The sequence below is a fragment of the Pyxicephalus adspersus genome, chromosome 6 (genome assembly GCF_032062135.1).
Source record: "Pyxicephalus adspersus chromosome 6, UCB_Pads_2.0, whole genome shotgun sequence".
In the NCBI taxonomy this organism is placed as follows: Eukaryota; Metazoa; Chordata; class Amphibia; order Anura; family Pyxicephalidae; genus Pyxicephalus; species Pyxicephalus adspersus.
Window position 1 is genome coordinate 75,497,807 of NC_092863.1, and position 21,197 is coordinate 75,519,003.

At 35.4% G+C, this 21,197-nt stretch overlaps 1 protein-coding gene across 1 annotated transcript; it reads left to right on the forward strand.

The window, feature by feature from the left end:
* The first annotated feature begins 14,723 nt into the window (after window positions 1-14,723).
* LOC140332764 (avidin-like) lies at window positions 14,724-17,655 on the forward strand. The gene is made up of 3 exons (XM_072413959.1): window positions 14,724-14,786; window positions 16,038-16,248; window positions 17,401-17,655. The coding sequence occupies exons 1-3, from the start codon at window positions 14,724-14,726 to the stop codon at window positions 17,541-17,543; spliced, it is 417 nt and encodes a 138-aa protein (XP_072270060.1). The 3' UTR covers window positions 17,544-17,655.
* The last annotated feature ends 3,542 nt before the right edge of the window (window positions 17,656-21,197 follow it).

The following is a 21,197-nucleotide window of genomic DNA, read 5'->3' on the forward strand; positions in this document are numbered from 1 at the left end:
TTACATAGTTTGGTGTCATCTGCAAACACAGAAATTGTACTTTTAATCCCAAACTCTATATTATTTATGAAGATTTTAAACAATAAAAGTCCCAACACTGATCCCTGGGGTACACCACTAATAACCTTAGACTATTCAGAGTATGAATCATTATTTACAACTCCCTGGATACAATCTTTAAGTCAGTTCTCTATCCATTTACAGATCAACTTTTCTAAACCTATTGACCCTAACTTGCATATTAACCTTGGAATATCCTGACCTCAATATAGATTGGGACACCATCACTTTTTTAAAATCTTCTACTACTAATAAACCTGTATTTATTGTACAGGTTGACTATCAAAAATCCGGCAACCTCGGGACCTGAGATGCGCCGGATTTTTTTTTATACTTACCTCCACACACAGACCAGCCTTCCTCTCGCAGCACCGCGGACATGTGGCACAGTTTCAGGGAGCAGGCAGCAGGGATGTCTCAACGTGTATTTAATTTAGCAAGCAAGTGTTTCTGCAGAACAGCGCCAAAACATTAGTGGCCAAACTGTGTACTGCAGTCCCTGTATTGAATATGCGATCTGAAACTAAAGTAAACGGATGATCTATGGCTGGATTTTCGAATGTCAACCTGTACTTGTTTCCGGGAAAGCGACCTTAAACACATTTAAATTGACAGAACAGTTTGGGACCCCAAGGCTACATGTGCCATTTGGCAACTAATATTCACAGCCTCTGCAAACTGTGGTCTGTTTCATTAGTTTTTTTCAATACATTCCTATTAACCACCTGGCCGTTAAGCCCGAGCATGCTCGGGGTAAAAACTTTTGCAATTTTCGTTAACCCCGAGTTTTTCTCACCAGGTGGTTAAATGTAAACAAATGTTATATTGCAATCCTATTGTCATACATTGTATGACAATCGGATTACAACTGAAAGGAAATACTCACCCAGTGTCCGCAGCTCCTCTTGCAGCAATAAAAGATTTGCTATTGCTGCTGGCATCTGCAGTTAGATGTCAAGCACAATGCAGAAATCCTACATTGTGCTGTGCATCTCTCCGGAGATGCCAGCAGCTTCCAGCGTCCATCGTCTCTGTCTGTGTGAGCTGGGCAGGGAAATCCCCCCCTCACATCACTCGGAGGATGAGTCATCTTCCGGGTGATGTGATTGGTGATGTATGGGGGTGTCTCGGAAAGGGAAAGAAAAAGCAGATTACAATGTAATCTGCTTTTAAATGGTTTTTACAGTACAAAAACACCACACAACATAAAAATAAAAGTACCGTACATTTTTAATTTTATTTTTAGATTACATTGTTGTCTATTATTTCATTATTGTTTTAAATTATTATTTATATTTATGTATTATAATTTATGATTTTAATATAATAAATAAATATAATTATCATACCCGGGAGTTAATCCTAAGAATTACAAGCCCACAATATAAACAAAATTTTCTATGCAAAAAAAAATAGGATAGGATTTTATTAAAAGTACATTTTTTTTTTTTACATGATTGTGTGTTTCAAACTTTTTTTTATATTCATGATATCTACTAGACCCTTGTTCGGACATATTTCTGTAACTTACAGGTCTAAAATGTAAAAAAAAAAATTTCATGAAAAACAGTGGATCACTTTTGGTACAGAAATCTAGACATCAGTGTAACGCCCAGGAGGTTAAGATTAACAATTGTAATCTCCATTCTTTTCCTTTGACCGATTCTATCACTGTTTTCACGGGTCAGTGTTTCCAGAACAATTCTGGGCAGCCAGTTCTTTATACCACTTGGCTCCTGAGATCAGAGACTTCAAATTTACAGAATAATTGGTCACAAACAAGGTACAGAGAGATGGTGGCACCAGCAAGGGACATATCCAGGGTCTGGCATAACATATATTTGAGTAAAAGCAAGGCTCTGTATATCAGTTTGTATACAAGAAAGACTTTGCAAGTAATAAAAGAAATTCATGGCTTGTGTGCATTAGAGAAGAAGTCGATGTGACACATTAGGTTTTAACAAATTGTCAAAACTAATAATGTGGTTGTGTCAAAATGCATATAACAGTGATGCTACATGTAAAGAAATGTACCTAAAGGCTTTATTATTTCCTATTTAACATTTCATGTTTTCTTTGACATTTATTTTTTTATTTCTTACATGAACATCCATTCTGGTTGCCATAAATGAGTTGCATATTTCCACCATGAATATGTCTATTGCTTTCAGTTTAATTGTACAACTCTCAGTTTACATGTTCTACAACAACCCACTAGTTGTGGTGGTCTTGTCACGCTACATAGTTATAGTAGGTTAGGTTGAAAAAAAGACATCGAATTCAACCACTAGGGAAATAAACATATCCCAGATATAAAACTCTATAGACATAGTTGATCGAGATCTTAAAGCAATCTATAGTAGTTGCTGAAACTACTTCCTGAGGGAGCTGATTCCATATTTTCCCAGACCTTGCAGTGAAGAATCCCCTCCTTATCCGGAGCCTAAACTTCTTTTCCTCCAGACGCAAAGAGTGCCCTCTTGTTCTTTGTAATGATCTCAAAGTGAATAATGGGGAAGAGAGTTATATGGACCGTTTATATATTTACACAGGGTGATCATATCCCCTTTAAACGTCTCTTCTCAAGGAAGAATAGATTCAGTTCAGCTAATCTCTCCTCATAGCTGAGCTCCTCTATTACTTTTATTAATTTAGTTGCCCTTCTCTGCACTCTCTCCAATTCCACAATGTCCTTTTTGTGAACTGGTGCCCATAACTGGACTGCATATCTCAGATGTGGTCTGACCAATGCTTTGTACAGGGGCAGGATTATGTCTCCATCTCTGCAGTCTATTCCTCTTTTAATACAAGAAAGTACTTTACTAGCTTTAGATATTGCAGATTGGCATTGCATGCTGTTAATAAGTCTATGATCTACCAAAACCCCCAGATCATTTTCCATTTCTGACTCCCCCAAATGTATTCCCCCTAGACAGTATGAAGCATGCATGTTTTTAGCTCCCAAGTGCATACCTTTACATTTATCTATATTAGATGTCATTTGCCACTTGGCTGCCCAATCAAACCGTACATCCAGGTCTGCTTGTAGATTATAGACATTCTGTATGGACTTAATTCCATTACATAGTTTGGTGTCATCTGCAAACACAGAAATGGTACTTTTAATCCCAAACTCTATATCATTTATAAAGATGTTAAACAGTAAAGGTCCCAACATTGAACCCTGGGGTACACCACTAATACCCTTGGACCATTCAGAGTATGAATCATTAATTACAACTCTGGAAGTGATCTTTAAGCCAGTTCTCTATCCATTTACAGATTGACTTTTCTAAACCTATTGACCCTAACTTGCATATTAACCTTGGAATATCCTGACCTCAATATAGATTGGGACTCACTTTTTTTTTAAATCTTCTACTACTATTAAACCTGTATTTATTGTACAGGTTGACTATCAAAAATCCGGCAACCTCGGGACCTGAGGTGCGCTGAATTTTTTTTTATACTTACCTCCACACACAGAACGGCCTGCCTCTCGCAGCACCGCGGACATGTGGCACAGTTTCAGGGAGCAGGGATGTCTCAACATGTTTTTAATTTAGCAAGCAGGTGTTTCTGCAGAACAGCGCCAAAACATTAGTGGCCAAACAGTGTACTGCTGTCCCTGTATTGAATATGTGATCTGAAATTCTTGCGGGAAACTAAAGTAAAGGGATGATCTATGGCTGGACTTTCGAATGTCAACCTGTACTTGTTTCTGGGAAAGCAACCGTAAACACATTTAAATTGACAGAACAGTTTGGGACCCCAAGGCTACATGTGCCTTTTGACACTTAATATTCACAGCCTCTGCAAACTGTGGTCTGTTTCATTAGTTTATCTTTTCTTTTCAATACATTCCTATTAAGATTAACAATTGTAATCTCCATTCTTTTCCTTTGACCGATTCTATCACTGTTTTCATGGGTCAGTGTTTCCAGAACAATTCTGGCCAGCCAGTTCTTTATACCACTTGGCTTCTGGGATCAGAGACTTCAAATTTACAGAATAATTGGGTACAAACAAGGTACAGAGAGATGGTGGCACCAGCAAGGGACATATCCAGGGTCTGGCATAACATATATTTGAGTATAAGCAAGGCTCTGTATATCAGTTTGTACACAAGAAAGTAATTAAAGAAACCCAAAGGTTGTGTGCATTAGAGAAGAAGTCGATGTGACACCCACTAGTTCTGTTGGTCTTGTCACGTTACACAGTAGGTTAGGTTGAAAAAGACATAAGTCCATCAAGTTCAACCACTAGGAAAAAAAACATATCACAGATATAAAACCCAATAAGACATAGCTGGTCCAGAGGAAGGCAAAAAAAACCCTGGTACAATTTGCTTCAACAGAGGAAAGAAATTCCTTCCTGATTCCATGAGGCAATTGGATGTTCCCTGGATCAACAGTCTCTGTTATTTTTACTTTAAAGCCTTAATACCGAGTTATATTCTGTGCTTCTAGAAAAACATCTAGCTTTTTCCTAAAGCCATCTATGCAATTTGAAATTCATGCCGGGAAACTGAAGTAAACAGATGGTCTATGACTGGATTTTCAAATGTCAACCTGTACTTGTTTCTGAGAAAGCAACCGTAAACACATTTAAGATTAACAACAATAAATGATAATTATAAAAAAATAATCAGATAAAAAAAGCACATGGTACTCATGGTACTTCAACATGAGTGTCTAAAGAATTGTGACTGCACCTCAAAATATATTGAGTTAGTAAAGGAAAAGTATTGCCTACATTATACAGCATACCTAGCACTGAAAGATTATGAAAGCTGCCATTTAAGAACCCATTCTAATCAATACTTTTTACCCCGATGTGAATGATGTTTTGGGGTCAGTAGCTTTGGTCAAACAGCTGAGACAAGCATCCAGATAGCTGGGTGGCAATTATCTGAACACCTGAGCTGTAAACTCATTCTGTGATTCAGAAAATATTAAAGACAGAACACCAACCTAACAAGCTGTACTTTTAGAATCAGGTCAGAAATGGCACTTTACATGATCTCTGCTTTCACTTACATATGGCTAACACATTACAACTAATACATTTGCTAGCAAATGATTTAATGGTAAACACAAGCAAGAATCAGCGTTTAGTAGATAACAACAGTGTGATTTTTCCTAACAGGAATAAAAGTGTAAATATAAAATAAACTTTTAATGAATAGGTAGCAACACAGCACATGCTATAAAACATACAGATTGCAGACAAATGTGGCACCTTACAATGAACACAAGTAAATCTTTAGACACCAGTGTAAATAGACCTCCACCATTACCTAATTAGTCTTTTATTATATACAGATTTCTGTGTTTCAGACAAAAGTCCAGTTGGATACCAAAATTTGTCTCGAAATGGAAAACTTTTGTGAACTTGACAACTTTGGGAGTTTTTGTTGGTACTTTTTGGGCTTTAGGTTTCACAGGAACATCTTCATGATCTGCACTCATCCGGCTGGTCCATCTCCTAACCGTCATCTGAGCTGTACTACAAAACAAATCACATTTGAGGTCAAAACAGGCTTAAAAAAAGTATCACCAAGAAATATATACTGTGTGTAACTTTTCTCCCATTATAAATACCCGACTGGTCAAACACTAACCCAATTTGGTTGTACAATCCTTTACAATCCAGCCTAAGTTTCACCTATTGGATTGAAGGGGTTGCTTGAGCTGTGAGCAATGGCAAACTGATCTACATGCAATGACTACCAATGCAAGGGGTAACTTTTACAAAGACCATTAACTTTTGGGACGCCATTTTTTTCTCTCCACATTTTATTTCTGTTCTTTTTTTTTATATAAATAGTTCACTAAAAAGTGTAAATTAAAAACAAAGTGAAAATTGACAATGAACATGTGAGGTGTAAGAGCAAAGTAGAAAGTCATCATCCAAACCTTTACTATCCACAATCTAATTATCACTTCTTCAAAGGAGCTAATAAGGAATGAGGGCAGTGATCTTTATTAAAATGAACATAATTCATTTTGAATTTAATAATAATAGATTTTCATATAATAAAAACAGTTACAAAACAGATTTATTATAATACATCTAATAATATAATACATCTAAATATTATCTATATTATCATATTGTCATTTAAATACAGATTGAAATAAATAGGAGCCCAAAGATATATTTATTAGGAACCCAATCAGTGCTGTGGTTGCAGTGCTTGCATTTTTTATTTACACATTGTCCCAATATTGTATTTTTCAGGCAATATCATGCCTAGGGTCTGTTTAATTAGAAAAGCCAATTTCTCATCTATGGGAAAAAGGGAACCAGGTAATTGTGCGTAATTTTTATTGAAGTTTTGCATAAATCTTTACAACATTAGAAACAGAAAACACAAAAGAAATGTACATAAAAGAAAAGAAAATATAGAACAAAAAAACTGTCAACAAACAAACAAATCAACATTGGTGCCATATAAAAAAAAACAACAATTCAGAGAGTATTCAAACTATCAATATAGTCACAAACAATCACTAAATCATAAAGACGTAAAAGCCCATGCCAACATATTATGTGTCAACCCCTTAGATTTGTACCGTACATTTAGGGTGTGTATACCATGGAGACCAGTAAGCATAAAATTGTGTCGCTCGATCTGCATCATAAGCAAACAATTTTTCATAAAAAATTGCATAATAAATCTGTGTAAAATGTCTGACATGTTTGGGACATCCGTTTTTTTTCCAATGGAAAGCTATGGCCTGTCTAGTTGCACATAAACAGTGTGTTAGCATATGTCTATGTTCAATGCGGTATTGTTCAATCCCCAAATTGAGTGGGGCCAAGGAAGGGTTTGGCTGTATAATCACACCGGTTAAGTCGGATAGCAATTTAAAGATCTCTGTCCAAACTCCTTTAATTAATAGGCTTAATTTTATTTATATGCATATAAATGTAAAATGTTATCTTTTTATGAAAAAAACAAACTTTTGCAGCCAAAATTACTTACATACACATTTGATGTATAGAGAAAGAGGACAAAAGAAAGCGGGTCAAGGTGTTTAAATATTACTTATTATTGATAGATTTTTGGCTTCATACATAATTATAATACATCAACCATTTAACATATAACCAGTCTAGTTATATTTTCACCAGACTGGAGTATATATGCTAGACACCTAACTTAAGTTTACCTAACTAATTTGGTTAGAAGTGTTGTGTCTGGTGTGTACACAAATTTGTGTGTGTACTGTAGGGTAAATGAAATGCAAACCTCCTCTCTTACAGCATGATCAGTTTATTAAAAGCAGTAACGGCTTTCCATTGCTGCATGGCACACTCATTCCTTTGAACAACTAGATATATGTTCCTTTTCTCCAATACATTATTATTAGCCAGTGAGTCGAAATATAGAGGAGGAAGTCAAATGTTTGCCTTGTTAAATGATAAAGAAACTTTGACATACATTGTAACTGCTATATTCTTGAAGCAAATTACTATAATTTATACATAAATATATGATATATATTTATAGTGTATAGTAGGAATATTATATTACACTTACCTAATATTATCATAGACAATAGATCATGCATTCTTATCCCAAATAGTTTTTATATTTCTATATTATTTACTAATCTATGTATGCCAAATATTTATATTTTATTCAAATGAACTGTGATAAAGAGAAATTTCTGTAAAACTTAGTTGGTCCAGGACTTTTCCCCATGGATGAAGGAAAGGGTTAATGCTGCTGGGAAAGCTTGATGATATTTTTAAATCTTTCTGTTTTCTGCTTTTTTCTCTTGACAAAGAAATGTCTGAAATGTGTTAAAAACCTACACGTACTGAGTTATAATAAACACCTTAGAAGGATCAGAATGTACCAACCCCTCTCCCCTCCATTTATTACATATAACTATTTATATCAATATTATTGTCTGGTCTTCTAACATTTGTAATCCTGCCAACATCCCCAATATACAATAAAGAATACAAAAACAAGAAAGATACAGGACTTTAACGGCAGTGTATTTGTAAAAAGTTATCATATACCTTTTATTTCCTTCATTAAGAAACAACAGTTAAAATATACATGCATCTTCCCGTATACCAAGTTTCAGGAATAGTTAATCAACATTGTTAGCATACATGGGCTAGATACATTGTACACATTACATATGATGAGATCATCCAACACGTTTCGCAAACTGTGTCCGCTTCCTCAGGGATGTAATTGGTACAGTTAGTAGGTGTATCAGCACAAAAGATGTTGTATTCACCGGTATGCTTACTCTCTTGGTATGAAGGTAGGCTAAAGGAAGAATTAAAATCACAACACACAGACATGTCTGGGTCCCATATATGTTCTCCACAACGATATTCAGTACTTCTCCAGATATTTTTGGTAATGTTCACTCCATTATGGAGTGATAAATAATTATCTACAAAAACTAGATTCAATCATATGATACCATCCATAAACAGACTTAAATTATAAGAAAAAATGTGTTGGATGACCTCATCATATGTAATGTGTACAATGTATCTAGCCCATGTGTGCTAACAATGTTGATTAACTCTTCCTGAAACTTGGTATAAGGGAAGAGGCATGTATATTTTAACTGTTGTTTCTTAATGAAGGAAATAAAGTCCCATATCTTTCTTGTTTTTTTATTCTTTAATATAAATATTTATAATTACAAATAATAATTATTACATGTTATTTAACATGTTTTTCTTATGTAATGTTGTAACAGCTATATACAAGTAAAATTAGACATTCAACTTATGCTAAAAAAGCCCTATGTCGTCTTTCATTTTTCTCATATACCGTGTTTCCCCGATGATAAGGCATCCCCATCAAATAGGCCACCCCCCGAGTTTTGCTCAAACAATTTAAATAAAGCACCCCCCCCGCAAATAGGACATCCTCCGATACCTGATACTGTGTGCCTCTGTGTGACTCCTTGATGCTGGCTGCAGTGCAGAGTGAAACTGAAAGTAACTTCAAAGGGAAGGGGACAATCAATGGCACATGAGTGATTTTCAACAATAAATGTGTACTGTAGTCTTCTTCATGGAAAAATAAGACATCCCCCTGAAAATAAGACCTAGGGCATATTTTGACATTTCAAAAAAATATAAGACAGTGCCTTATTATAGGGGAAACAGGGTATTATTATTATTAAGCCTCCCAAATGGCTCCTCTTTTTTCTGTTCATAATGTAGATTGCCCATTATGGATACTGATTGAATCAACTCTCATTTTTCCAGGTTCAGTGGGAAACTTGATTTCGAGCCCCCCAATAGTTAAATCTAAGAACCTGAGTCCATTTTTGCAGCATATATTATGGCTCTGGGATTCTACTAAGTACAAAGCTAAATTTATCAGTGCTCAGTGCCCTTTAATGGATCTTTTTGATATACACTTTTCCAACCAGGTTCTACTAATAGGTCTAGTTTCAAATGGAAGATCAAAAAGAATATTACAACGGTGGAATGCATGATATCTGGTTCAAGGGTACACTCTTTAGATTTTAGCCATTTAAAAGAGAAGTATAAAATTCCCAATCGTTATTTGCAAATTCGTCATTTTGTCAATGATCTGCTTGGTAGCCCATGACCTTCTTTAACTATTACGGCCTTTGAACGGGCCTGTACAGATAAACCAGTTTCAGTAGGTCCGATTTCTTTTCTATATGCATCGGTTGTGAACGCACAGTTTCGTCAATCATTGTCGTATTTATCAGCATGGGAAAGGGAACTTGCTATAGTTTTTTTCAGAGGAGGATGCCCTCAATTTTCAGCTGGCTATTTCTAAATCCTCTAGGAATGTACTTGCTCTGGAAAATTCCTATAAGGTCCTAATGCAATGGTATCTTACCCCTGCTAGAATGGCGCACTCATTCCCCTCTGTACCATCGAATTGTTTTAGGGGATGTTCTGCGAAAGGTACTATGAGTCGTATATGGTGGCTTTTTTCCAAAGTGGCAAGATTATGGATAAGAGTATACCATATGATTAATACTGTACTAGGGATAAATTTGCCTAAAGACCCACTGCATCCACTGTTTCATGTTCCTAATCCCAATGTTGACAGAAAATCTTCTGTCCTTATTTCATATATTTTTATGGTTACCAAGCAGACCATTGCACATGGAATACTTCTGTGCTGAATATTATGGAAATTAAAAACCGTATGCATGGAACAATGATTAATGAAAAGATTAAGGACATTATTAATGACTCTCATGATAAGTTTTTGGCTGTATGGCAACCTTGGTTGAATTATTATTTACCGTCCTCAAAGACTCTTTCCCTTTTACATATGTAAGTGAATGTGTGAGTTTTATATTGTGACTGGAGATTTTTTATTTTTTGCTCCTCTCCTTTTTTTTTTTTTTCTCTCTTGTTTTGGTTTTGATCTTCTTCTTTGGAAGTTCTGTTTAACAATAAGAGTGTATATCTTATTGTTATTTCTATTTTTCCTGTATTGTTACTATGTCTTAAAGCACGGGTGTCACACTCAAATACACAGAGGGCCGAAATTAAAAACTTAGACCAAGTCGGGGACCAAAATGTATTAAAAAAATTGAAGTTTTTCCTTCTCATTAGATATAAATCATTTTCATGTGGAATCAAAAAAGGTTTTGGTTAACATTCAATCTTAAAATTTTAAAATCAAAATGACCTACAACAATAAAAATGCTAAACATATATTTATTTATATATATACCGAGTATGACACATGACATGCACAGATATTGCAATACAAGTCTATAGTGACAGGAAAGCTGCAGCTCACCTGTCACAGGAGAATGGCTGCTGCACAAGAAACCCAGCACTGCTCACCTCACACTGCCCTCCTACCGCCCTCTCTGCCTCCCTCCTCACTGTTACAGGAGCCTTCTCACACACAAAGACATCCCCGGCATCCCTATAGACGTAGTGATCGCCTGTGATGTGTGAGAGGAGGATGGCGAGGGGCAAAGTTATCTCACTTATGACATAATGCGGAGACTACAATTCCCGGCATTGCTTGCGTCTATGGAACAATAGCAGTGATGCGAGTGATGCCGGGAATTGTAGTAGCGGGTGGGCCACATGTAATTCATCTTCAGAATTCTTTGGGGGACCAAAAAAAAAGGACTTTGCAGGCCAGATTTGGCCCGCAGGCCAGAGTTTGACACCCCTGTCCTAAAGGAATGTTCATATCAGTTGGATTTTAAATACTGCTGTGCAGTAACAGCTGTTTGATATTCCTTTTTTTTTCCTTATTAATATGTAAAATGTTGCATGATAATTTTTATATTTGACGTTTTCTTGTTATTTTATGTTCCAGAAAACCATGTAATTTGAAATATTTTACTGAATCAAATGGTAAAGTCTAATTCAATAGAGCTTCTATCTTCCTTAACTACTGAAACAATTATACTGTTACTGTATCAAATTATATCACACATGTGTCAGGGGTGGGGGGGTTAAAAAAACTACAGAAAAAAAATAATAATGGTTTTACGCCACTGAATATCAAAAAAGAGTAAAGATCAGTAAAACCTTTATCAACCCACCAAGCAAAAGAAAAAGAAGGCATCTCATGATAGGTAGTAAGGGTAAATGAGGGGATACAATTTCCCTCGAGAACTTAACCGAATCCCAAACCAAAAAACAAATTGTGATTGGGGTCTTTATAGATGGAGTGTTCACAACAGGACATGTGTTTTATTTGTTAAAACATTACATTGTGACGTTGCAGTGCATTTACGGCTTACCCAAGGAAATGTTGCAGCTTGGGGAGACATTACATGTTTGAAAAAAAACCCATATCATTGGTCACAATTTTAGTGGTGGTTGACCAGGGTTCAGTCCTTACATTCCTGACACCAGGTAGGCAAAAACATGGTGCATAAAATTTAAGCTCTCTAATAATTGTGTAACACATTTTGCTCCAGATGATTTGCTCTTCAGAGTAAGCCTTATAAATTGGTATTTATTCAATATCTTTAAAGTGGTATTCAAAACAGCATTAGATATTTGCCTTATCAGGGATAGTAAATTTATAGCTCTAAAGTGGCGTAGGAGAACCTATAGCAATGCTGGAAATGGTGCCTGCTGAGCCTCAGCCAATGGAAAGCGTTTTTGTATGCATTCAGACTCCTGAGTATTTAGGAGGAATTTGGGCATAGGACATTTTTTTACTTTAATTTTTTTTTTTCAGAAAATGTGAGATTTTATTTCATAAAAAGGTGAGCTTGTAGTAATAGCAATGACAACACATACTACACAAGAGGAAGAATGAGTTTCGTCAGGAAGGTATGTACCACCGATACTGATTTCTGTTTACTAATGTGCAAAGATAGCGAATATTTTAAACTTGTACATATCTTTTTTTTCCAGCAATGGTGCTTTATGCAAATAAAGGTTGTAAAAAATGGAGGGAGGGTAGTAGTAGTGTGTGTGGGGGAAGTTGTAGAAGGCACAATTTATAAGGGGAGCAGTGATGGTCAGTTGTGTTTCTCCACTGTGTTCTGCCAAGATATGTAAGTGTATAATAGGGGATACTATATCAAGGAACAGATAGCTCTGATTATCCAAGAATCATAGCCCAGAGTCTGAGATGATTATTATTACTATAACAATAGTAATAATAACCAGTATTTATATAGCGCCAACATATTATGCATCGTTTTACAAAGTCCATAGTCATGTCACTAGCTATCCCTCAAAGGGGCTCACAATCTGATGGCTTTACCTCAGTCATATGTCTTTATCACAGTTAAGGTTCAATTCTGGGGGGAAGCTGAGTTACCAAACTGCATGTTTTTGAAAAGTGGGAGGAAACCTGAGTACCTGGAAAAAACCCACGCAAACACAGAGACAACCTACAAACTCCATGCAGATAGTGTCCTGATTGAGATTCGAACCCCAGACCTAGGGCTGCAAAGGCCAGAGTGCTAACTTTTGAGCTGCCAAATTGAACATTTTCATTCAAATTCCATGCACACCCTGACCACTGTACCTGATTCTACTAATTTAGTTTGAATATAGATTTTACTTTAATGTATGCACGAATCTCTGACCTTCTCTTTAACAAAAGTTTACACAAGCCTGTGGAAACATTACTGGCAGTTTACTTGTTAAATCATATCTAAAGTAAATCAAATCTAAAGTTTCTAAAACAGATTTGCCACACTACTAATAATTCTAATAACAAACCCCTGTTTAAAATAAGCACCCAAAATGGTTATACTTTTTTTTTCAGCCATTCGCTGCTGTGTGAAGAATATTTTTTTGATCATTGGAAAGCAGGATGTAAGCTTCTAATCTCTAAGCAAACAAACCAGTAAGATCCTCTGTGACAAATGAACTGGCTGTATTACAGAATGTTTTTTGTCTGATGTCTGACAGGATATGACCTAACATACATAATAGCTGCTGCCATACATTCTGTACTGAGAATTTGGGGCTATTGTGTACCAATGATATTGTTTTGTCCAAAAGCAGATGGGATAACTATATAAGGAATTGGATTTGGGTGATTTGTATAGTATGTAATGTCAGACTGTAATTCCGCTTTAAATGTGACTGTAAATTATATTGATATAAACATTTGGGGGTGTATGAAGCAGAAATGTAGAGTTTCTCTCCCTGTTAAGTTTTTCTTCATTGTTATAAAACCCATAAGCTGTCTGTATGCTTGCTGGCTTAAAGGGTATCTACATTTAAATAGTTATTGTTCTAACCTTTCCTCATTCCATTCAAAACTAAATTAAAAAAAATATACTTCCTTTTTGCTTTGTACAAGCAAGTGATTGCACCAGATGCTATTTTTATTGTGCTCATAGTTCTCCTTTAAGTCCTTGCTACACATTTGGATTCCAAAAATTGCGTCCATCAATTCTCTCCCCTCCCCACTTCTCTACGTAGGTGATGGTTCCAGCAAATACTACACCCTACAAATTTAGATTTTAATGTCCAAAGTTTAATAAACTAAATTCTCATTAAAGAATCCTTAGTTTTGTAGAGCACAGCAAGAAAAACAGGATGTAATTTTAATTAAATATATAATAATGAGTTCCTAAACCATAATATATTTTTTCAAACATTGTTTACCCTTACTTTGTTTTCTCTCCTTGGGCTTTTCTCCTGTAGACCCCAGTCTTTCTTCCATTGCACCACACTTCTTCATAAAATCCTTTGCCCAGTTCCCCTCATTTCACGTTTCATTTATTTTATTAGTTAGGAATTATGATTTTAAAGGCAGAATCACCCCTATAACCTGCACTGTTTTCCTAAGCCATTTAATGTAATAGCATGCGATGGGCAAACAAGAGACTAATGAAATAAAGAACTAATTTATAGCAGAGTCAATATATTAATCATAGCCAAATAGGATAAACTTTACACACATTTCCTAACTTCTTCATTAAGCTAGGTGATTATTATCTGCTAGGTCATAAAATTACAAGTAAAAAGTTTCTTCATAAGAAGTGGAACAGTTCTGGGATTAAGAAGGATTCTGGATGTTTACTAAACTGTGTTTCTTCTAAACCTACAATACCTCACACGGGATTCGGCAAAGTGAGCTGCAACTTTCAAAAATGAGTCATCGAGTGCTATAAATACGGCAACACTGTTGAGGTGGAGAACTCAGATTCTTGAAAGGTACCTTGAGGATGAAGATCCTGGCAGTAGTCATTCTGGCTCTCATGAGCACGACCCTTTGTACCAGTGGAAAGGTAAACTATAGAAAGGCAGCCTTTTATAATGAAATATTAGCATTACTAGCTTTGTGTCTGCATATATTAGAGCTACTTTATCTTATGTATGTTATTTGACAAATAATTCATGTAAATGCATACAAGAAATTATAGGGGTGAAATAATACATTGGGTTAGCTAAACTAAAGTCTTTCTCCAGCTAATGTTAATAATTTAGAGCAGTGTTTCTTAACTAGTGTTCCTTCAGAAGTTTTCAGGGGTTCCTTGAAATATACTGTGAGCTGTGGGTAAGGTAATATAGTAGGGGATCCCTGAAGACCTGAAAATTGTTTTAAAGGGTTCCCCAGGTTATAAAGGTTAAGAAACACTGGTTTAGGGTATTAGTGAATACAATTTCAATTAGCTTTTTATTTCTCTTCTATGTGTTCTATGGAGATTTGAAAAGTAAACACAATTAGGAATAAAACACTGTAATAAGTTGCATTTTCTGCACTTTAATAATTTGTTTTAGTCTTTATGGGAAAGATAATGTATCACTTTTTGTACAGATAGACAATATTTCCCGAATAAAAAAAAAAATAAACTGACAAGGGGAACGTTTCCACTCAATCCAAAGCAAAATGAAAAGTTTATGTTAATATAAATCTCTGTATCTATTACAGTGTAACTGGAATGGTAAAATTACAGAACGGACAGTAGTAACTGAAATTCATACACAAAACTTAGAAATGTGTATTATTTTATTGTCTGACATTTTGACACTGTAAATTGCCAAAGTATTATCTACCAGTTTACTGTTACATCCCCCAAGGGTATATGTACATATACATGCAAGAAGAAAATACATAATTGTTAAATAATTTCTGTTTTAATCTTCCAAGTATTAAATATTTTACCATCGTACTTTCATATTTATACTGATGGCAATAAAGTATAACGTAGGATATTTAGGCAACTTTATTGCCAACTTGACCTAATGCAGAGCTTACCCAAAGCTTACTCAAAAATGCTAGGATCACTTTCTTGGGCCCCCACTCAGAACCTAGCTTCTATCTACCTCTTTTTTTCCATCCGTGTTGCCTACTGGCCTTTGTGTAATTTCGTTTTTTTAATATTTTTTTTTTCAGTCTCCATTTAGAGTTTTTTTTTTTTTTTAATTTTGTGTGTGCGTTTCGGGGGTGGGGCTGGGGGGTGGGATTGGACCAAATAAGTCATTTTTTTCAATAGCTCTAGTTTATATGGACATACTTTGTTCAATGTTTAATTTAGGTTACCCCTTGCAGCCTGGCTGGTAAGTGGAAGAATGATCTTGGCTCTGACATGACCATTGATAAAGTCTTCAAAAATGGAACATTTGAAGGCACATATCTGACAGCTGTGAATTCCAAAAATGAAACAATTGTGGAATCACCTCTGGTTGGAACTCAACAACTAACTGATCTACCTGTATTTGGATTTACAGTGCAGTGGCAATTTTCTAGTAAGTTTTATTTTCTTTATTTTGCTTTGTTTAGTTGATCTTGCATACCTGAAAAATATAAAAATAACCCAATTTTGAAATTATTAAAAAAAAAAATAGTTTTTATTGAAAAAAGGTAGGGAACAAATGATATTACAGTTAAATCAGTTTCAGTACAGCAAATGTAATATTCTTACATGTATACAACAGAGACATACTAAAGCAGTCATGAGGTCATCAGAAACACAAGTTCCTGAGAAACTACTAGTTGAATTTGAATTTGAAACACATTAGAATTTTCAACTACTGAGAAGCATTTATGGAGCTGTGCTGGGTCCATTCTGGAGTACAATAAATAATACAAATAATCAACTAGAATCAGCAAAGACTAGAGTATCACTGGAAAGCCTTGCTGGTTAAGCAATACTTAAATAGGGATTTAATTCTTGCAAGGGTTCATGATCAAAGTAAAGACATAACTTCTATCGCTATAGGAAAGGAATAATAAGAAGACAGGTAGTATATGATAGTATGGGGAGCGAGAGAGAAAAAGTAGGAAAAAAAGAAGAGAAAGAGCAGAGAAGGAAAGGATGGGGGCATGGGGTGTATTGCCTTTGGTAAATCAGCCCCAATGACTGCAATTGTTCCCTTTATTCTACAAATATTTATTAAAATACTACTACAAAAATGAAAAGAATATGCATAAACAAAATAGGAACATTCACTAAAAGGCAAACACCTCAATAAATAAAAATGAACTAAATATAAAATTAATAAGTGTATTTAAATAAAATATGTATTGCCTTTGGTACTGGAGTCCTATTTTTTTTTAATTTGTAAAACTTTGGAGAAAGTGGAACTTTTTAAAAAATTGTGAGCGTTGTTTGCTGGGGTATCAAGCAGACAGACGTGGGAAAAATAGAAAAACACACCAATATTACCCATTGAGCTTTCCTGATTTGAATCTTTAAATAAGTTATACCAAAAAAATTGTCTTTATATAGATAATAAAACGTATGTTTTTTAATATTAACTGAAAGCATTCACATAAAACACGCGCCCCCAACACACAAAACTAATGCTGTTCTGAATTATTTCCCTATATTTTAGCACCGTTTTTTTTTTGTATCAATAGCTCCAAAAACTTTAATCACTATTTCTTTCCTTTAACAGATTCTATCACAGTTTTCACAGGTCAATGTTTTCACAATGTTTCTGGAAAGCCATTTCTTCATACTGCCTGGTTGCTGAGATCAGAGACTTCAAACTTTGAGAATAACTGGTCCCAAACAAGGTATAGAGTCATAGTGGCATGATGTAGCACTTTTGGCATATGTTTGGCATTATGTATTTGAGTGCAAGTAATGCTCTGTATATCCGATTGTACACAAGAAGGACTTTGCAGGTAACAGAGCACCAATAGGCTGAGTACAATAGAACCAAAGCACATGTGACACAAAAATTAGTCAGCTCTATTAACGAGGAATGTCAAAATGCATGACTTAGTGGCATTTTCCTAAGTATTGTGAATACACATTAGGTATTCTGCAAGCCTTTATCTATTAAATGTAGCATTGTAAAATGTTAACTTCTAACTGAAAATAATGTTTTTTTTCTTTTCCAGAGTTGGATATAATATATTCTACAAAGTAGGACAGAAATGAAGATTATTAATCTGCTTCACTGTAATACCAAATCTTTATAAATGTCTGCAATTAATTGAGTTGGCTGAAATGGTTATAATAAAAATATTTTTTCTTTCTTCATTATTTCCTTTTCCACATTTTATATATTCCTTGACTAATTTTTCTTATATGAACACCCAGACTAGTTACCAAGAATAGATTTATTTTGGATTGTTGCACATTTCCATTATAAATATGTCTATTGATTTCAGTTTTATTGTACAACTCTAAATTTACATATTTTACAACAACCCTTCAGATCATATTATAAATTATATAATATTGTGATGGGATAACTGCAATTAAAGGGTTAATTACAGAGAAATGTAAATCGTCTGGGATGTGTCATTTACTAGATATACTTGCAGTGATCTGTTGCATGCCAAATAAGAAATCTCATAAATAAGAAATGTACTAATGAGTGCATCTGGTCTGCATACAGGAGGTCTCTAGGTTCCATACAGGAGAATGTGAGATGGGTTTACCTTCAACCCAGACTCATATGCAGTCCTCTTTTTCACTTAGGTGAAGTAAGATGGGTGCCAAAGAAACTGCAGGTATATTAACTTAAAGTGACATAATGCAGTATTAGCAAGTAGGGGGAAGTAAAGCAAACATAGATGTTACTTTCAAAATGTCCAAAGTTTAAACAATCTTGTAAGCATTTCAAAAAAATCCTTCTTTTGGGCTCCGTAAAAACACTGCAGCAAGGGAAGAAAAAATACATAGAAAGAGGAAAGGTATACAAAAAAGATAAAACCGATAGGGAAGCATCGAGTATCTCAGAGTACAACAAATGACTGGTGAAAAGACTGCTCATGTGGCACCCATACTCAAGACAATTCTTGGAATTGCTTCCAGTAAAACCAAGTGAAGTTGAATGTTCCCTCTGTACCACTTATGCCAGAGGATGAATCCTCTATAAGCATAATGTCATTAACACGTTGAAAACACAATCAAATCAGAGGGGGAACAGTTGACTCCACAATGCCAGAATACAGAATATAGCAGCTTTGACTGGGTGCCTTACTAATGATGTTCAGTGACACTTAAGGCACTTACTGTATTTTGTAAAAGAAAAAATGCAGGAGTCTTCTGCGTTAGCATACTCAGAACATTTTTGAAAAATTTCCCTAACAACAGTCCAGAAACCATCCACTACAGGACATGACCAATAAATGTGCAGCATTGTTCCAGGGAGTTCCTGGCAACGACGGCAAGAGACCGAAACCTCAGGGGAAAAAAATAGTGTACTTGCTCTAGCGTTCAGTTCCATCTTGCAATTTTAAAGAGGAACTAAACTCAAAAGTCACCCAAAACAAATAAAAACAACGTACCTTCAATCCCAAAGACCAGCCTATTGGTCTGGAGGTCTCTTACGGGCGGCCCCATCTTCTCCTTTTAGGCTATAGAGAATTAGGGGGCTATGCTGCACCCTTTTCTTGACAAAAAAAAACAAACAGAATTTTTACCTTACATAAAAGGGTTGTCTACCCTTTTATGTAAAGTGAAAATTCTGAGTTTAGGTACGCATTAAGCTCTGTGATCCATGAATTGTGTTTAAAAAAGTGGTGCCTAGTTATGCATCCCTCTCCTTCAGAAAGGGTGGTGAGTGGTCTGCCAAAGGGGCAGCCAGTAAGGCATATGTAAAAGGAAGAGAATGTGTAACTAGTCCACTACTAGAGCAGAACAGTTCAAATGAGCTGCATAGTACTTGAATGTTTCCTTAACCTCCCTAGCAGTCTAATTCCGTCCAAATTTACATGCAAAAAGCAGTACAATTTTTGCATGGAAACTTATTTTTCATTGTAGGCTATAATTCTTAGGCATAACTTATCAATAGTTAATAAATTTAATATTAAACTTTAAATAACAAAACACAAAAATATGTTAAAAAAATATTTAAACATGTAATATAACTGTACCGTAGCATATATATATATAATATAATTATATGAATATTTATTTGTATTGGACTCAATACAGCTATTTTGTATTTAATCCAATACAAAATTATTTGAATTTCCGTCCGATTCTCCCGTCCGCACCAACATCACTGGGAAACCCCAGGGATCATCGCTGCATACGCCGGCTGAAGATTGAGGAGGAAGGACATGTCCCCAGGACCTGCGGAGACCAGCAGGACGCCGGGGGACACCGACGGAGAAAGATAAGTGTTTTTTTTTTTAGTTAATAGCTACCCTGATTGTGACTCGGGAATACCGATTTTTGCCTGGAAAATCCACCCCAAGTCACTCGAGAATACCGCTGGGGGGGTTAAGAAAGATAAAGCCCCGCCCCGACTATCTTGATCACCACAATGATCAAGATAGAATGTGAGCGCAGAGCCTCCTGGGATACCAACGTCATGCATACCAGGAAGCCCCTGGCTGCTCCTTTCGTGGATGGCCATTCTCTGGACAGTTTCACCCATTTCATACTTGGTGAACAAGAAACAGACTGATCTGCAAAGATTTCAGGCTGCATTTGAGCAGCAGGTATGCAGATTTACATTTACAATATCAAACAAAATGTAATATATTGCAGCTTAGCAGCTCTTATATTTGGTAAGTGCATTTAAAGGCTTTGTTCCTGAATAAACATTTTAAAATTATAGTGGTACTTTTCCAAAAAATTCTAAAAAAACTGCTGTGCAGCATCAACAGAAGAGCACAAATGGCTATTTATTCCCCTCAGAAACGTATTTTATCACCTAGAGAGTGTACAGGGCATTGGTTAGTGATAATTCTACTGTCTTGTTGACATGATGATTTTATTCATATGATAAGCAGAAGTAGCTAAGTCATATTCCTGAGTCTGACTCGGGGTCGAATTCACATGCAAAAATAGGTATTCCCGAGTCAGACTCTGGGTACCTAAAAGCAGAATAAAAAATCTCTTACCTTGTTCCGTCGCTGTCCCCCGGCGTCCTGCTGCCGCGAGGTACAGATTCGATCTACGGTGTTTCCTGGTGACGTTGGTACAAGCATTAGTGAGGCTGGGACATTCAAAAAATTTTTTTTGTATTCAATACAAAATAGCTGTATTGTGTCCAATACAAAGATATATATATATATATATATCCTGCTGTACAGGTATATTACATTATGAATTTATTTTTACCAGATTTTTGTGGGTTTTAAGTTTAATAAATGTATTAACTATTAGACATGTGTCGGTGAGTTATGCCTAAGAATTATAGGCCTACAATGTAAAATAAATATCTATGCAAAAAATTGTACTGCTTTTTGCATGGAAATATAGCCAGAATAAGACCGCTAGGGA